This window comes from Phyllobates terribilis, unplaced genomic scaffold (assembly GCF_046119375.1).
Source record: "Phyllobates terribilis strain yellow unplaced genomic scaffold, ASM4611937v1 Scaffold_8__6_contigs__length_399053987, whole genome shotgun sequence".
NCBI classification, from domain to species: domain Eukaryota; kingdom Metazoa; phylum Chordata; class Amphibia; order Anura; family Dendrobatidae; genus Phyllobates; species Phyllobates terribilis.
This window is the reverse complement of record NW_027362768.1, coordinates 364,088,189-364,107,390: the sequence shown is the minus strand read 5'-3', so window position 1 is coordinate 364,107,390 and position 19,202 is coordinate 364,088,189. Positions and strand designations below refer to the sequence as shown.

General features: G+C 37.7%; 1 protein-coding gene across 1 annotated transcript in view; it reads right to left on the bottom strand.

Moving 5' to 3' along the window:
* Positions 1-19,202, bottom strand: part of IL17RE (interleukin 17 receptor E) — a 59,463-nt gene that overhangs the window by 35,459 nt on the left and 4,802 nt on the right. Inside the window, exon 2 of the mRNA XM_073644819.1 lies at positions 6,783-6,798. Within this exon, the coding sequence (XP_073500920.1) occupies positions 6,783-6,798 (16 nt within the window). The remainder of the gene's footprint in view (positions 1-6,782; positions 6,799-19,202) is intronic.

Genomic DNA, 19,202 nt, shown 5'->3' with positions numbered 1-19,202 from the left:
TAATGGCTATGCTTTCATATACTATAGGTAATGGCTATGCTTTCATATACTATATAATGGCTATGCTTTCATATGCTATAAGTAATGGCTATGCTTTCATATACTATAGGTAATGGCTATGCTTTCATGTACTATAAGTAATGACTATACTTTCATATACTATAGGTAATAGCTATGCTTTCATATGCTATATAATGGCTATGCTTTCATATACTATAGGTAATGGCTATGTTTTCATATACTATATAATGGCTATGCTTTCATATACTATAGGTAATGGCTATGCTTTCATGTACTATAAGTAATGGCTATGCTTTCATATACTATATAATAGCTATGCTTTCATGTACTATAAGTAATGGCTATGCTTTCATGTACTATATAATGGCTATGCTTTTACTATAAGTAATGGCTATGCTTTCATGTACTATAAGTAATGGCTATGCTTTCATATCCTATAGGTAATAGCTATACTTTCATATGCTATATAATGGCTATGCTTTTACTATAGGTAATGGCTATGCTTTCATATCCTATAGGTAATAGCTATGCTTTCATATCCTATAAGTAATGGCTATGCTTTCATATACTATAGGCAATAGCTATGCTTTCATATACTATAGGTAATGGCTATGCTTTCATATACTATAGGTAATAGCTATGCTTTCATATACTATATAATGGCTATGCTTTCATATACTATAGGCAATGGCTATGTTTTCATGTACTATAAGTAATGGCTATGCTTTCTTATCCTATAAGTAATAGCTATGCTTTCATATGCTATATAATGGCTATGCTTTTACTATAGGTAATGGCTATGCTTTCGTATCCTATAGGTAATAGCTATACTTTCATATACTATAGGTAATGGCTATGCTTTTATGTACTATAGGTAATGGTTATGCTTTCATGTACTATAGGTAATGGCTATGCTTTCATATACTATAGGTAATGGCTATGCTTTCATATACTATAGGTAATGGCTATGCTTTCATATACTATATAATGGCTATGCTTTCATATACTATAGGTAATGGCTCTGCTTTCATATACTATAGGTAATGGCTATGCTTTCATATACTATAGGTAATGGCTATGCTTTCATGTACTATAAGTAATGACTATACTTTCATATACTATAGGTAATAGCTATGCTTTCGTATGCTATATAATGGCTATGCTTTCATATACTATAGGTAATGGCTATGTTTTCATATACTATATAATGTCTACGCTTTCATATACTATAGGTAATGGCTATGCTTTCATGCACTATAAGTAATGGCTATGCTTTCATATACTATATAATAGCTATGCTTTCATGTACTATAAGTAATGGCTATGCTTTCATATACTATATAATGGCTACGCTTTCATATACTATATAATGGCTATGCTTTCATGTACTATAGGTAATGGCTATGCTTTCATATACTATATAATGGCTATGCTTTTACTATAAGTAATGGCTATGCTTTCATGTACTATAAGTAATGGCTATGCTTTCATATCCTATAGGTAATAGCTATGCTTTCATATACTATATAATGGCTATGCTTTCATATACTATAGGTAATGGCTATGCTTTCATATACTATAGGTAATGGCTATACTTTCATATACTATAGGTAATGGCTATGCTTTCATATACTATAGGTAATGGCTATGCTTTCATGTACGATAGGTAATTGCTATGCTTTCATATACTATAGGTAATGGCTATGCTTTCATATACTATATAATGGCTATGCTTTCATATGCTATAAGTAATGGCTATGCTTTCATATACTATAGGTAATGGCTATGCTTTCATGTACTATAAGTAATGACTATACTTTCATATACTATAGGTAATAGCTATGCTTTCATATGCTATATAATGGCTATGCTTTCATATACTATAGGTAATGGCTATGTTTTCATATACTATATAATGGCTATGCTTTCATATACTATAGGTAATGGCTATGCTTTCATGTACTATAAGTAATGGCTATGCTTTCATATACTATATAATAGCTATGCTTTCATGTACTATAAGTAATGGCTATGCTTTCATATACTATATAATGGCTATGCTTTCATGTACTATATAATGGCTATGCTTTTACTATAAGTAATGGCTATGCTTTCATGTACTATAAGTAATGGCTATGCTTTCATATCCTATAGGTAATAGCTATACTTTCATATGCTATATAATGGCTATGCTTTTACTATAGGTAATGGCTATGCTTTCATATCCTATAGGTAATAGCTATGCTTTCATATCCTATAGGTAATGGCTATGCTTTCATATACTATAGGCAATAGCTATGCTTTCATATACTATAGGTAATGGCTATGCTTTCATATACTATAGGTAATGGCTATGCTTTCATATACTATAGGTAATGGTTATGCTTTCATGTACTATAGGTAATGGCTATGCTTTCATGTACTATAAGTAATGAATATACTTTCATATACTATAGGTAATAGCTATGCTTTCATATACTATAGGTAATGGCTATGTTTTCATATACTATATAATGGCTACGCTTTCATATACTATAGGTAATGGCTATGCTTTCATGTACTATAAGTAATGGCTATGCTTTCATATACTATAAGTAATGGCTATGCTTTCATATACTATATAATGGCTATGCTTTCATGTACTATAGGTAATGGCTATGCTTTCATATACTATATAATGGCTATGCTTTTACTATAAGTAATGGCTATGCTTTCATGTACTATAAGTAATGGCTATGCTTTCATATCCTATAGGTAATAGCTATGCTTTCATATGCTATATAATGGCTATGCTTTTACTATAGGTAATGTCTATGCTTTCATATCCTATAGGTAATGGCTGTGCTTTCATGTACTATAGGTAATGGCTATGCTTTCATGTACTATTGGTAATGGCTATGCTTTCATATACTATATAATGGCTATGCTTTCATATACTATAGGTAATGGCTCTGCTTTCATATACTATAGGTAATGGCTATGCTTTCATATACTATAGGTAATGGCTATGCTTTCATGTACTATAAGTAATGACTATACTTTCATATACTATTGGTAATAGCTATGCTTTCATATGCTATATAATGGCTATGCTTTCATATACTATAGGTAATGGCTATGTTTTCATATACTATATAATGGCTACGCTTTCATATACTATAGGTAATGGCTATGCTTTCATGTACTATAAGTAATAGCTATGCTTTCATATACTATAGGTAATGGCTACGCTTTCATATACTATAGGTAATGGCTATGCTTTCATGTACTATAGGTAATGGTTATGCTTTCATGTACTATAGGTAATGGCTATGCTTTCATATACTATATAATGGCTATGCTTTCATATACTATATAATGGCTATGCTTTCATATACTATATAATGGCTCTGCTTTCATATACTATAGGTAATGGCTATGCTTTCATATACTATAGGTAATGGCTATGCTTTCATGTACTATAAGTAATGGCTATGCTTTCATATACTATATAATAGCTATGCTTTCATGTACTATAAGTAATGGCTATGCTTTCATATACTATATAATGGCTACGCTTTCATATACTATATAATGGCTATGCTTTCATGTACTATAGGTAATGGCTATGCTTTCATATACTATATAATGGCTATGCTTTTACTATAAGTAATGGCTATGCTTTCATATCCTATAGGTAATAGCTATGCTTTCATATACTATATAATGGCTATGCTTTCATATACTATAGGTAATGGCTATGCTTTCATATACTATAGGTAATGGCTATGCTTTCATATACTATAGGTAATGGCTATGCTTTCATGTACGATAGGTAATTGCTATGCTTTCATATACTATAGGTAATGGCTATGCTTTCATATACTATATAATGGCTATGCTTTCATATGCTATAAGTAATGGCTATGCTTTCATATACTATAGGTAATGGCTATGCTTTCATGTACTATAAGTAATGACTATACTTTCATATACTATAGGTAATAGCTATGCTTTCATATGCTATATAATGGCTATGCTTTCATATACTATAGGTAATGGCTATGTTTTCATATACTATATAATGGCTATGCTTTCATATACTATAGGTAATGGCTATGCTTTCATGTACTATAAGTAATGGCTATGCTTTCATATACTATATAATAGCTATGCTTTCATGTACTATAAGTAATGGCTATGCTTTCATATACTATATAATGGCTATGCTTTCATGTACTATATAATGGCTATGCTTTTACTATAAGTAATGGCTATGCTTTCATATACTATAGGTAATGGCTATGCTTTCATGTACTATAAGTAATGACTATACTTTCATATACTATAGGTAATAGCTATGCTTTCATATGCTATATAATGGCTATGCTTTCATATACTATAGGTAATGGCTATGTTTTCATATACTATATAATGGCTATGCTTTCATATACTATAGGTAATGGCTATGCTTTCATGTACTATAAGTAATGGCTATGCTTTCATATACTATATATTAGCTATGCTTTCATGTACTATAAGTAATGGCTATGCTTTCATATACTATATAATGGCTATGCTTTCATGTACTATATAATGGCTATGCTTTTACTATAAGTAATGGCTATGCTTTCATGTACTATAAGTAATGGCTATGCTTTCATATCCTATAGGTAATAGCTATACTTTCATATGCTATATAATGGCTATGCTTTTACTATAGGTAATAGCTATGCTTTCATATACTATAGGTAATGGCTATGCTTTCATGTACTATAGGTAATGGCTATGCTTTCATATACTATAGGTAATGGCTATGCTTTCATATACTATAGGCAATAGCTATGCTTTCATATACTATAGGTAATGGCTATGCTTTCATATACTATAGGTAATGGCTATGCTTTCATTTACTATAAGTAATGGCTATGCTTTCATATACTATATAATAGCTATGCTTTCATGTACTATAAGTAATGGCTATGCTTTCATATACTATATAATGGCTACGCTTTCATATACTATATAATGGCTATGCTTTCATGTACTATAGGTAATGGCTATGCTTTCATATACTATATAATGGCTATGCTTTTACTATAAGTAATGGCTATGCTTTCATGTACTATAAGTAATGGCTATGCTTTCATATCCTATAGGTAATAGCTATGCTTTCATATACTATATAATGGCTATGCTTTCATATACTATAGGTAATGGCTATGCTTTCATATACTATAGGTAATGGCTATGCTTTCATATACTATAGGTAATGGCTATGCTTTCATGTACGATAGGTAATTGCTATGCTTTCATATACTATAGGTAATGGCTATGCTTTCATATACTATATAATGGCTATGCTTTCATATGCTATAAGTAATGGCTATGCTTTCATATACTATAGGTAATGGCTATGCTTTCATGTACTATAAGTAATGACTATACTTTCATATACTATAGGTAATAGCTATGCTTTCATATGCTATATAATGGCTATGCTTTCATATACTATAGGTAATGGCTATGTTTTCATATACTATATAATGGCTATGCTTTCATATACTATAGGTAATGGCTATGCTTTCATGTACTATAAGTAATGGCTATGCTTTCATATACTATATAATGGCTATGCTTTCATGTACTATATAATGGCTATGCTTTTACTATAAGTAATGGCTATGCTTTCATATCCTATAGGTAATAGCTATACTTTCATATGCTATATAATGGCTATGCTTTTACTATAGGTAATGGCTATGCTTTCATATCCTATAGGTAATAGCTATGCTTTCATATACTATAGGTAATGGCTATGCTTTCATGTACTATAGGTAATGGCTATGCTTTCATATACTATAGGTAATGGCTATGCTTTCATATACTATAGGCAATAGCTATGCTTTCATATACTATAGGTAATGGCTATGCTTTCATATACTATAGGTAATGGCTATGCTTTCATATACTATAGGTAATGGTTATGCTTTCATATACTATAGGTAATGGCTATGCTTTCATATACTATAGGTAATGGCTATGCTTTCATATACTATAGGTAATGGTTATGCTTTCATGTACTATAGGTAATGGCTATGCTTTCATGTACTATAAGTAATGAATATACTTTCATATACTATAGGTAATAGCTATGCTTTCATATGCTATATAATGGCTATGCTTTCATATACTATAGGTAATGGCTATGTTTTCATATACTATATAATGGCTATGCTTTCATATGCTATAAGTAATGGCTATGCTTTCATATACTATAGGTAATGGCTATGCTTTCATATACTATATAATGGCTATGCTTTCATATACTATAAGCAATGGCTATGCTTTCATATACTATAGGTAATGGCTATGCTTTCATATCCTATAGGTAATGGCTATGCTTTCTTATACTATATGTAATGGCTATGCTTTCATATAGTATAGGTAATGGCTATGCTTTCATATACTATAGGTAATGGCTATGCTTTCATACACTGCTTCTGCATTTTGGCCTAGTTTTTGGTAAATAAATAATGAGACGGTGTAATATACTATATGAAAACACAACCATTTTCTTTACACTATATGAAATAGATTATAAAGCAAGGACATTATTTATGGAATATTAATGCTTCTGCTTTTATAGACTATAGTTGTACTTTAAAATGCTTTTTAAATGGTCGACATGGTGGTGTTCTTCCATAAACTATCTGATCACATCCATTACCAGTTATAAGAAGAACTGTGTATATAATAAGGAATGTAAATGAGTAATTTACCTTTTAGAATATAGTCCTGAAAATGAAGAAAAAAAAACATTATTAGACAAAAAAAAACCAAAACACACAAATGTTGTAAACAATTCAGCAAATTACAATTTACATCTATAGAATCATGTATCATTATAATAAGAGTACAAATCTAGTAAGATCATATACCGGTGCCGTATTCAATCCACTTTCTATCCTAAAAGCAAAGTTTCTAATATTCTATTACTCAACGTTTTCACAATCTCTGCTTGCTGTGATTGAATAGAAATAGTCTTGTTTACACGATTGAAAACCATACAAATGTAAAAGACTGGTTACAATATACAGTGTGTGTGTTCTCCCTTTGACATGGAGATGATCAGGACAGATTAATGCTTCTGGATTTAAAGGGACTTGTCACTTCCCATTAATATGTCATTTTTTTACCTGCCCCTGTTCTCCTGAATCCGGCGATGTTTTTCTTTTGTTCCTGCGCCTCCCCATTCCTGAGATACAGCCTTGTCTTTCCTGTATATAAATCTAGACTTGGTAGCCAAGTGGGCGTGGTCCTCACCTCTTGTCTGTGGGCCTTTTCTTGAGGATCACTCCCAGTTGGATAAAAAGACTAGATTTATAGAAGGGGCCATATCTCGGGAACAGAGAGACGCAGGAACGAAAGAAAAATATCGCCGGATTCAGGAGAACAGCGGCATTTATATAAAATTTAAAAAAAATACATAGCTATGAGAAGTGACAGATCCCCTTTAAATGAGAATATTTCCAAGCACATTGGCATAAAATTGATCGAATGCAAAATTTCACTTTACAAAATCAGTTTTCTCTGTTGGAGGACACAATGTTCTAAATGCAAATGTGCGAGGTGAAGTATAATTACTGTGTTAAGGGTATGATTAAAGCATTTCGGTCGCGAGCAGGAGAACTTGGCACAAAAAGTAATGTAATAATCGACTGATATCACAGCGAGGACAGATTTATATCCAGTGCACAAGTGCGTGTTGCGTGTTGGTGCTGTCTCGGTCACTTACTGGCTCCGCTATGAGCAGGCTCAGTATGGCCTCGGCGCTGAGTAGTGCCTGAGCGGAGGAGGCCGCTTCATCAAGACATTTTGTGCGCCTCCATATGAATTTGGCGCATCTTTCATTTGCTGTACGCCTGTCGTAAAAAGGCTTGACAAAGGACCATGCAGGTCTGAAACATGGAGCAAAATTTGTGTCTGCAGAACACAACAGGACAAAAATTAAAAAGGCAAGAAAAGAAATATCCGCTGCGCTCCCAGGCAACATGTTTCAGACCTGCATGGTCCAAAAGGACTCTCCAAAGGACCATGCAGGTCTGAAACACGTTGCCTGGGAGCGCAGCAGGTAGTTATTTTCTGACTTTTTAATATTTGTGATGTTGTGTTCAACCATTTTTGAGCCCTTTGTACTCTTGAATCAATAAAGCAATTATTTTAAGAAGACGTGAGTGCCGGCTATTGTTTGGACCGTTGCTATCACTGGAGTATTTTGCCGTGCACCAGGTGAGTTGTAGAAACGGAACATTTCTTCTAGAGTTTGACACTTTTGTCGCGCTGCGCTAAACCTTGCCCTCTCGCGCTAAATTTCACTTTAATATAACGTTTTTGTGCAAAAATTTTGCACCATTTGTAACAGTTTCCCACCAGTTTTCTGGCACAAACTGTTTGATGAATTGGGGTTCAAGTCTATATCCCCAAAAAAAAAGAAATATGGCACCAATCAAATATGCTGAATTGCTTGGCATCCAATTATCTCTTGCAATCATCCTGACATGGCACCATTCTTATACGCAGGCTCAGCACCAGTCATTTAAAGGGAACCTTTCAGCACGTTTTTACTTATGGCAGTAGTGATATGGTGGTATAGCTGAATGTCTCCCAATAAAAATGATCCCTTTCTTGTTGAGATCCGATGTGTGGGTCATGAGAAATCTAACCTAGAACAGTGGAAGTGCACTGGGGGGTGTCAATGCACTTGGATTGCTTCTTCCTGACACTTTCATACGACTTTTCATCTAGATTTTGCATGATTGGAACATCGGATCGCTACAAAAAAAATATCATTTTGACAGGCTCCTTTTAGGGATTAAGCTGCAATACCATACACAGCCTATGGACAAAGGTGGCGCTGTTTTTTTTAAATCTCATATGACTCATATTACCAGTGAAGAATAGAAGAATAAATCACATCAGGGGCGTAAGTATTTAGCCCTGAGGACAGTCCGTCCCCGGTGCAGAATAAGGTGGCACACACTTTGTTTTCGTTTCAGCTCTCCGGATAATTGGCAGAGGCGGCCGGGGAGCAGGAAGGAGCAGTTTGTTTTGGAATTAGCTCCGGCATTGTGTATTAATTACTGGTTGTTAGCTTTTGCACAGGATGCGCTCTCCAGATGTTCCATCATTAATTTGTAGGCATTATCTATTTGTTCATCTACTTAAATGGGTAAAATCACAAAGTCCCTGTAAAAACAATTAGATTTCCGACGTACCACTTATCCTGATTCCAGCGATGAGTCACTTTCTGGGCTGCTTGCTGTAGTTTTGGTACAATCCCTGTTTTCTCTGCTGCAGATGTAGCAGAGCTCACAATGCTGAGCTGTGTATAACCCCGCCCACTCCCCTGATTGGCAGCTTCCTGTGTACACCGTCAGTAGCTGCCAATCAGTGGTGGGGGCGGGGTTACACAGATTAGCTGGACTAGCCTGTATGTGAACAATTAGTCCTCTACTGATAATCTCCTGCTGATAAAACACTGATTGTACTGAAACTACAACACAGCCTAATAAGTGACACATCGCTGGAATCAGGCTCTCCTCCTCTTTACTATGCTGCTCTCAGATTAAATAGCAAAAACCTGCTGACAGATTCAATTTTTATTTATTTTACTCACTTATATAGCGCCATTAATTCCAAAGTGCTTTACAGATTTTACATCTTTTTTTTTAAACTTTGGGGGAAAAAATAACTTGATCACATAGTGCTCTGCTGCTGAGGATCTCCACGATCAAGTGAAATGTGCGAGGGCACTCTGTAGCAAGTATTCAATCTCCCTACAGCACCACCGCTGGGGAAATAAGGCATTACATGGTACCCACTGAAATTAATAGGCTATTTTGGTAATCTAAGGACAAGCTGGGTCCTCCAGTGATAACTACGGGTCTTGATTTTAAGAAACCCAAGGAGTCTTTTAAGGGTATGTGCACATAGTTATAGGAGGATGCAAGAAATTCCACTAGAGAATTAATTATTTTCCAATGATACCTTCTTATTTCTAAGGGTACCGGCCCTTTAATGTAAGACAGTGCAGAGATCTCCTATCCCCTGGCAGCCATCTATTCTGTCTTGGCTCTGAGACATATCTGCCACCCCATAAGCCTGGTATAACCTATGTCCTGTGTCTGGGGAGAGATGAAGATGATGATGATGATGCGCCTAAGAGTCATTATTTCTTTATTATCAGATGGGAGGTTTATTTAAAGGGGTTGTCCATGCTGACTGTATGGATGACCTATGACATAAGGTGAAGGGTCAATATTGGGTCAGCAGAGGTCTTATACCTGACACCCACCTACCCCCACCGATCAGCTGTTTTAGCTCCAGATATAAATAGTGAATGGAGCCAAAACGCAACAGCGCCACACATCGTATGGTGGCCAAACTCGGGTACTGCAGCTCAGGTTGTATTTCTTTTAATAGGAGCCGAGCTGCACAATGAACTTTAGTCAGCTTTAGAAACAGCACCACGCCAGTCTAAAGGTTGTTAGTGGTATTGCAGGTCAGCCATACGTAACTCCTTTAACTATCGGAATGAAGTTAAGAAAATTCTAAAAACTTCCCAGGCTGAATTCAACGCATTTTCACATAAGCTGCCATCAAAATCTCAGGTGCCGTGAAAAAAGACAAACAAATAAATAAAAAAAAATGTCTGCGTTCTTTCAGAAACAGCGCCACACCTATCCATAGGTTTTTTGTGGTATTGCAGCTCAGTCCCATTCATTTCAATAGAAATTACCTGCAATACCAGACACAACCAATGGACAGAGGTGGCGCTATTTCTGGAAGAAAGTAGCTATGTTTTTTTAGTTTTATTTTACACTGTTTTTAATAGTATTTTTGTCTACCATATGCCTGGTGCCGCATGCCCCTTTTATGAGAAATGAGCTCAACCCGTACGCTTCTATTACTTTGCTATTCAATGGTGAATAAAACATGGATGAAGATGAGAAAGATAAAAAAATAGTAGTGAAGCAAGTTCTTAATCTTGGGATTAAGATAATCCGGAAATGTCCACCCCTCCTCCAGGGGCGCCATAAACCAGGCTCCAACCATAAACTGTAAACTTCAATTTCCAGGTTCAACTTCCAATAAATTTATGATCATTTTACTACAAAAGACGTCGCCTGAATAATCAGACAACCTGATGGAAAATTCTGTAATTTCTCCTGGTTTTCAATATCTCAGCAAAGTCAGGATCAAAACATGTAGAAGCGAAATATTATCAGCCCCCAATGTTTAAGAAGTAGGGAAATGAAGAGAATAAGGCTACGTTCACAGAGTTTTTCTAAATTAATCCGCTCCAAAATCCTCCTCAAAATCAGCTTGAAAAACTCTTCATATTAATTTCTATGGAGTTTTTGGGTCTTTTTTTTTTTCCTGAAGAAGATTTGGGAAAAATTTTGGTGGAAAGAAAAAGTGAATGTTATTTCTTTGAAGCAGGACCTGATCGAAAACTTTCCAAACTAGACACCGTCCAATCAAAAAGCTGCAAAGAACGTTTCAGAAAAAGAAAAACTCCATCAAAATGAGAACTTCTTGTAGAAGTTTCTGCTTGAAAAACTTAGTGTTTTTTGAAACCTTGAAAAACTTCATATTCATAAATAATAGTGCCATATGTTGCACAAATAAGGGCTAAATAGTGTCCAATTATCATGAGACGTTCAGGGTAACTCCAGTAAAGCAAATTTCCCTTTTTAATTAGTGTCTAAGGGGTAACATCTCTCCTTGTGTAAAGAGACATGCCTGACATGTCAGTGTAAGGAGACTTATAGGCCATACAATGCACCATTTTAATTAGTAAACATTAACGGTTTTCTAGAATCCCCAAAAACTAACACAACCTATAAGGCTACGTTCCCACAATGAGTTTTTGATGCTCCGTATTTTGTCAAAAATGCAAGTAACCTGAAAAATCTGCAACATCAAAAACTCACCAAAAAGCTCATGGTGGGAACATAGCCTAAAAAAGCATTCATGCTTTGCGGACACATTATTTATTTATTTGTTTTGCTACACGCGCCTCAAAAATGCATCGCTTAAAACATTGTGATACTACTGCGAAAAAATGCAGCATGTGTACACAGGCGTAACGAAACTTGCCTTTTGACTCAATTTGTTGTGAAAAAAACAGAACTTACCCTTCCCAGGTCCAATGCTGTGTCCAGTAGGTAGTGCCTCGGGCTCTTCTGTTTGGCTACAGTGTTGACGTCATGTTGATAACGCTGCAGCCAATCAGTCATCTACATTGGCGGAGCCAGTGATTGGCTGCGGCGCTGTCAACGTGCTGCAGTTAAAGAACAGACCGGGGCAGGGCCGGAGACACATCACTGGACCCGGGGAGGGAAAATAAAATGCATTTTTTTTTGTTGTTTTTTTTTTTGCAATAAGCTGAAGTTTTTTGAAAAGGGACAACCCCTTTAAGGGAATAGTTTAGGTGGAGACTTGCAGGGAATGTCTATAAAACGCCTGAGCTGTCGGCGACTTCCTCATGAAAAGTCTATAAAAAGGCAGAAGATGATGACATTTCGAGAAACTGTTTTGCATCTGCCTCCAACAAGGAAAAAGAAGAAAAGAAAATCCTCCCGTTCTCTCCTAGAGACCGGCTGCAAACAGAACTGGTGGAACTGGGTTTATTATGGGATGACGCCCGCGCTTTAAATCGAGGCTATTCGCAGTAATATCTCTCAACACAACCTTGCGCGGACGAAGAACGTGTAGTAATAAGATCCAACATGTATGAGCCGCTCCGATCTCCACCTACAGCTACACGCTGATTCACCAGCTCATCACTGCATCTTTTGTATCTACTCCACATTGTAATACAGGGGGAAAAATCTGGAAACTGTCAGCAAGCAGGATAACTCTGAAACACATTATATATGGTTTTATTTCTTTTTTAAGTATATCAGCCTCCAACATTAGGTAATCACGAGTTAAAGGGAACCTGTCAGTGCTTGGAAGAAGCAGTCCAAATCCATAGACACACCCCCAGTGCGCTTTCAGCTTCATTTGCATAGGACTTTTCCCACTTGATTTCTCATGATTGGCACATTGCACCTCTCCAAAAAAAAAATCTAAAATATTTTTATTGGAGCACCTACACAGCCATAAGAAAAGTTCTATATGCAACAGCATGCTGACAGGTTCCCTTTAATGAGCAGAACTACAAAGGGTATTAGAGGGTTTGTAGGAAATTATAAAAACATGGCTGCTTTCTTCTAATATAAGGGCCCCCCTCATCAGTCAGGTTGTGTCTATTATTGTAGTTCACTCGACTGCTGCAATACCTGCTAGAGACTAAACATAGGTGTGGCGCTGTTTCTAGAAGAAAACAGACATATACATATATATAAGTAATTTCCTTCCACCTTTAAAGTGTTAATGATCCATATATCACTAATATATACCGTAGATAATATTATGGACATGTTATAAGAAAATCAAATCCGTCAACAGCTACTTGTTGATGGTTTCCATGTAGGAACTGAGGACATTTTCTGAATTGCACTAAATGCAAACATGGGCGACACTGTAGAAAAATAAGCTACTAAATTATCATATTACATCCACCAATCAATTCAATGTTTTACCTACAGCTTGTCACGTCCCCTGATCCTCAGGTATCACATACGCAGGCGAGATCGGATCGCAATCATCAGAAGCCATCGTTATAGAGATTGTCAGCAGTGTCCTGAGGCTCAAGAGACGCGACAGACGGTGCGTTGTGCAGCAGCATGCCGCATGTCACAGGCAGTGTCAGTGTGCAGACTCCATCCCGCTGCAGAAAGGGGATAGATCGAGCTGTGCAGATTAGTGACAGTCACCCGGTGCATTCCCTGATTGTTTCAAGCCGGGACTGAAGCCAAATTTGCATCGATCAGTAGGTCTCCAGGCTGGAGACAACCCTTTTAAAGTGCAGAGGTGACCAACATTATCAGGCTGCCAAGGGCCCACCAGTATCATTGACTCTGGGGGCCAACTGTTCAGCTACATGCAAATATTACATTACCCTCATTCACAAATTTACTTCTGCTTCTATATAATAATGCTCTACGTAGTGTGTTGGATGAATGATGAGATGCTGCTTTTTTTCTGTACATAGAGAATCAAATGTATTGAGCCATCTTCTGCTCATGCTGAGGGGTAAGTGGTTTACTCCTGCAGAGGGGCCCACCGGGTAATTCACCTGTTGACCCGAGAGCCAGTCACATTATTATATGTGACAAACAATGTAAAAAGACATCTGACATTTAGTTGCTTTGTAGTTTCACAATGTTTGTCGCACGGGTGACTCTGTAAAGTCCTCAGTAATGTTATGTAAAGCACTGGGAGGACGGCGATCCCTCGGTTTTGCACGGTCTTTTGCTCATCAATTGTTTCAGTTCTTGAAATGACTGAAAGATTTAAAAGGTCAATAAGTCTATAAGCATGAAACCTAAATCTGTCTTATTTCTATATATTTCTCTATGGCCAGGGTCACACATCCGTCTTCTCTCCATCTGAGAAAAACAGTCCGATTGTACAGATCACACTCTGATCACAGTGATGATAGCTCGTTCGATTTAAATGGTCGCCTGAACGAGTCCTATCTCTGTCAAATACAGGTTGAAATTGAGGCAATGGGGTCCCTATCATGGAGAATCTGAGGTGCATGCCCCACATTTTGCCCCAGTGCCCTGGATTCCCGTGGTTTGGGCAGCATGAATCAACTGACACGTCCCTTTAAGGTTCCCATACACACTACAGTAGTCACAACTTGCTGATTTTGGCAAGACCAGACCACCATCAAATGTGTAAAAGGGCTTTTTGATTCTTCCCCGGGAGACAAGGATTGGGAACGTTGAATTTTTAGGTTTGCCCCTAGAGATGAACTGCTCTTGGCATACACATGGATGCTGCACCGAGCTGGCAGTACATGTGTATAGGAAGGGGGTGGCTGGACAAGATATCCAAAGGGCAATTGAGCGTTCAACCTCCAACTATCTAAGGTGCACAGGTAATAGAGATGAGCAAATTAATTTGCAAGACCCTGGTGCAGAAGTCACGTCACTCGTCCATGGTTGTCGGACCGCGGCCCCGGGAATCTTCTGTTACCTGCCGGAATCTCCGGTACCTCTGCTGATTTCGCTGTGTGACGCACCCATGACATTGTGCCAGGCTGGCATATCCAATGCCCGGGATGCCGGCAGATAGGAGATAGTTGGCAGGGCTCCCGTCCTGCAGACATGGACTACTGATGTGGCCATTGATTTGCTCATCTCTATTAGGCACCTTTTGAGGTGGCTGTAACTAAACCAGACGTCTTTTAAAAGCCAAGTTCACACATGTAATATCGGAAAAGACACAAACTTCATGCTACATTTCCACCCAGCCAAATCAGATCTCCTGCTTTGCATCGATGAGGGGCAAACACCCCGAACACGTGTCTGCAAACGAAGTGTCTGGTTTGTCTTCTTATCCCAAATCATGTGGCAAGGTTCTTTAAAGGGTCGATAATGACTTTCAGGATCGCTACATCCAATACACTACAATTTCAACGAGTTGCAGAATATTCGGATCATTCTTAATCTGACTTATGTTCACCTATCCTCAGTTTCTCCATGGTAACAGACTACAGACAAACCCTGTGTAGTCTGATCCTTCAGCCATGTGTTCCTCCACTTTTCTAGCCCCTCTTCTTGCTAACCTACAGACAACAGAGGAGGAGGCAGATGAGCACATGACCACAGAATCAGACTACACAGGGTTTATTTGTCGTCTGTAGCCATGGAGACACATAGGTTTGCATAGGAACTGTACACGCAAAAAGGCAGGCGGTGTTTTTCTGTAGCTTTTTCTTGCATTATGAAGGATTAATAATGGAAGATGGTGCTCATTCATTGCCTAAGATTAGAAGACAGCAATTAAGGGTAGCTTCGGTTCCTTTAGGACCTACATAAATGACATGCCTCTACCCCCATAACACTGCAGATTTGTGGACAGCTGATATTAATGAGATCTCAGTAGCGCCGGCATAAAATTGTAAAATTACATATTTTATCATTTACACGTAAACTTTGTGAACAGTTTCCAGGCACCAAAACCCAAAGTTCCTGAGAAATGCTGAAATGTAGGGCAAGATCCGCGGCCTACATTCACCACCACAAAGATCTGTTTACTGTCGGTTGCGTGTTTCTAAGAAAACCCACCTGATGACTCTGCCTAATCTTTCATGCACCGTAGCGTAGTATTAAACACAGCCCTAAAGGGGTTAGGTGACAACCCGAGTCATAAACCCATCACATCACTAATAGAGAAGTGATGCTGGAACTTTATGTAACAAGTGATATTTGATAATACAAATGTGAAAAACAAACATTTTATCACTTCAGATAGTGAGATGCCAGCAAACTGATACCACCTGGTCTATACAGGATGCGTCTGATATTAACACCGTGGGCGCTGGCGGGACGATTAACCACAATCTCATGTAACATCCAATGCCAAGAAAAGAAGAGCAGCACGGTGGCTCGGTGGTTAGCATTGCAGTGCTGGGGTCCTGGGTTCAAATCCCACCAAGGACAACATCTGCAAGGAGTTTGTATGTTCTCCCCGTGTTTGTGTGTGTTTCTTCCAGGTTCTCCACGTTCCTCCCACACTCCAAAGACATACTGCTAGGGAATGTAGATTGTGAACCCCAATGGGGACAGTGATGATGTCTGTAAAGCACTGTGGAATTAATGGCGATATATAGGGAAGCATAATAAATAAAATAATAAGGATTTTTATACTACAATAGGGGCACGGATTCCTAAATCTTACCAACAAATGAATTGCAAATATGTTGGTGCCCCAAACCTATTAAGATGAACGAAGCAGGTTATGGCATCCTGTACTCCATAAGCGCCATCCTCTGTAAGGCTGATCATGCAGCTTCTATAGGGCCCTTGGAGAGATGGGGCCCATTCTTTTTTTTTCAGTATTGCATAGTGGAAACCCAAACTAAAGGAGTGGAGAATTGGGCCAAGCATGGTCGCCAACAGTCCCAATATTACCAGGACAGTCCGGGGAACTGCAATGCAAAAAGGATGAAGTTTGGGCGGTCACTCTTGTTTTGCGGAAGGTCTTACATTTTGTGTTTTTTCCAGTTAGGGCTCACTCCCGCTTGCAATGTAATTGGACTAGTGTAATCCGATAAAAATCGGATTGCACTTGGCAGAATGTTAACCTATGGGGCAGCTCACATCTGCGGTTATTTTCTCATTGGAGTGCAGTGCGATTCCCGCCGACGCCAACAATATAGGATATAAAGAAATCCTTTCATGCGAGAAGATCGGAGCACAGAGTACTGACACTCGGCTCTCACTTGCAGCAGAGCAGGAGCCGAGTGTCATTAGCATATAGCATCTGATGCTCTCGCAACGGATGTGATACGCTAATGTGACTCCAGCTTTAGTATGTATCTTCACGGATTATGGGGGAGAAAAAAATACCATTTTGTTGTGTCTTGGGTTGCAATATCTGGTGCCAAATTTTGTGCAATAGGGAAACATTTCAATCCAATCGGGACCTCACTCGCCAAAATATTACCAGGACTCACAGACAATCAAATGTTGCCATGGAGGACAGTAAGGCTACGTTCCCACGATGACGTTTTGGGGACTTTTTTTATTTTTGAAAAAATGCAAGTAACCTATTTTACTTAATGGGTGCAGAAAATCTGCAACATCAAAAACTTGTTGTGGGAACGCAGCCTAAGAGTATGTGCACACTCAGTCTTTTTGAACCACGTTTTTGAGGAGTTCTGATTTTGGAAGAAAATTTAGAGTTTCCACTCAGTTTCTGCTACAAAAGCCCCTAAAGAAAAATCTCAGTGTGCACATACCCTAAGACATATTGCAGAGCGTTCCGCTGTATCACATGTAGCAAAGTAGTGGTTGTGAGGCTTTCGTGCACATAGCCAAAGGTATATGCATGTGTATACTTTAATTTTTGCACAGGTATTCATTGATGATGTTATCATATTGGCTTCCGTCTGGCATGTATGCATCTGTATAGACTTTATTTAATTATACTGAGTGTACATTCCTATAAATGTAGACAATGCAGTATTTTTCCCTTTGGTGGATGAAAGCCATGGTAGGTTGTGGCCACTGTCGGCGTAGACTGGTAGATTTACCTCCAATACTTTAATAATGATAACACAGTCAGCTCTGCTACATTTGTATTTTTAATTTCCTAAGTCAAGGCGACATCATTAGATCAGCTCAAAGGTATAGCTACTATATGGACGTCAGCGTGAACAGGTGGACAGATAGGGCTGTAATTTCATTTACACCCTATTATCAAGGAAAAGACCCATAGATAAAGTAACCAAAACCTTCTATCTCTGTACAATCTGATGCGTCTCACGCAAGTATTCTAAACAGGTCACGTTTCGCAGCCGAAGCAGTAACACAATACACACTGAGAATGTGACACGCCACCATGCAAAATTAAAAAAAAGCCCCAACTTTTGTTTATTGTGACGTTGGAGGTGAAAACAATCTCCAGAAACATATCCTGCCTGAAAAAAAAGAAGAAATTAAAATAATATGAGTGGAATCTACATAATCTGGAATCCTCCGTCTCACTTCCAATATCAATGTATTCATCCAATTCATCCTGCTGAGACCAGTAGTTCTACAAGCGATCACCGCCCGCAATATTGTCATGAGTTTCCCTTAAAAAACAACTGGACTTAGAGTAGCATTACCGAACAATTAGAGCTCGCAAAAATAAATGAGTTAAAAACACATAAAAATGAAAGTTAAACATTTGGCACACTACCCTTTACTTGGCTTCGCCTGTGGGCTTGCCCCAGGACAAAGCTGATAGGCGAAACCCAGGGTTTGATAGAAGCTGCGGTGCTGCGTGTTTTTTTTTTTTTTAAATCAGATACATTTTTATTAAACATAACAAAACTTGGAACAGATATTACATGACAATACTAGTTTTACAATATTACAGTAAGTCCCCCCCTTCCCTCCACCCCCCATGGAGACCTTTCTTTTTTTTTTTTTTTTTTTTTATTTCCCCCCTTCTTTCCTTTTCTTCCCTACTTTGCTCCTTTTCTTTCCTTCCCCTACTCCCTTTCCTTCTCTTCCCCTTTTCTTCTT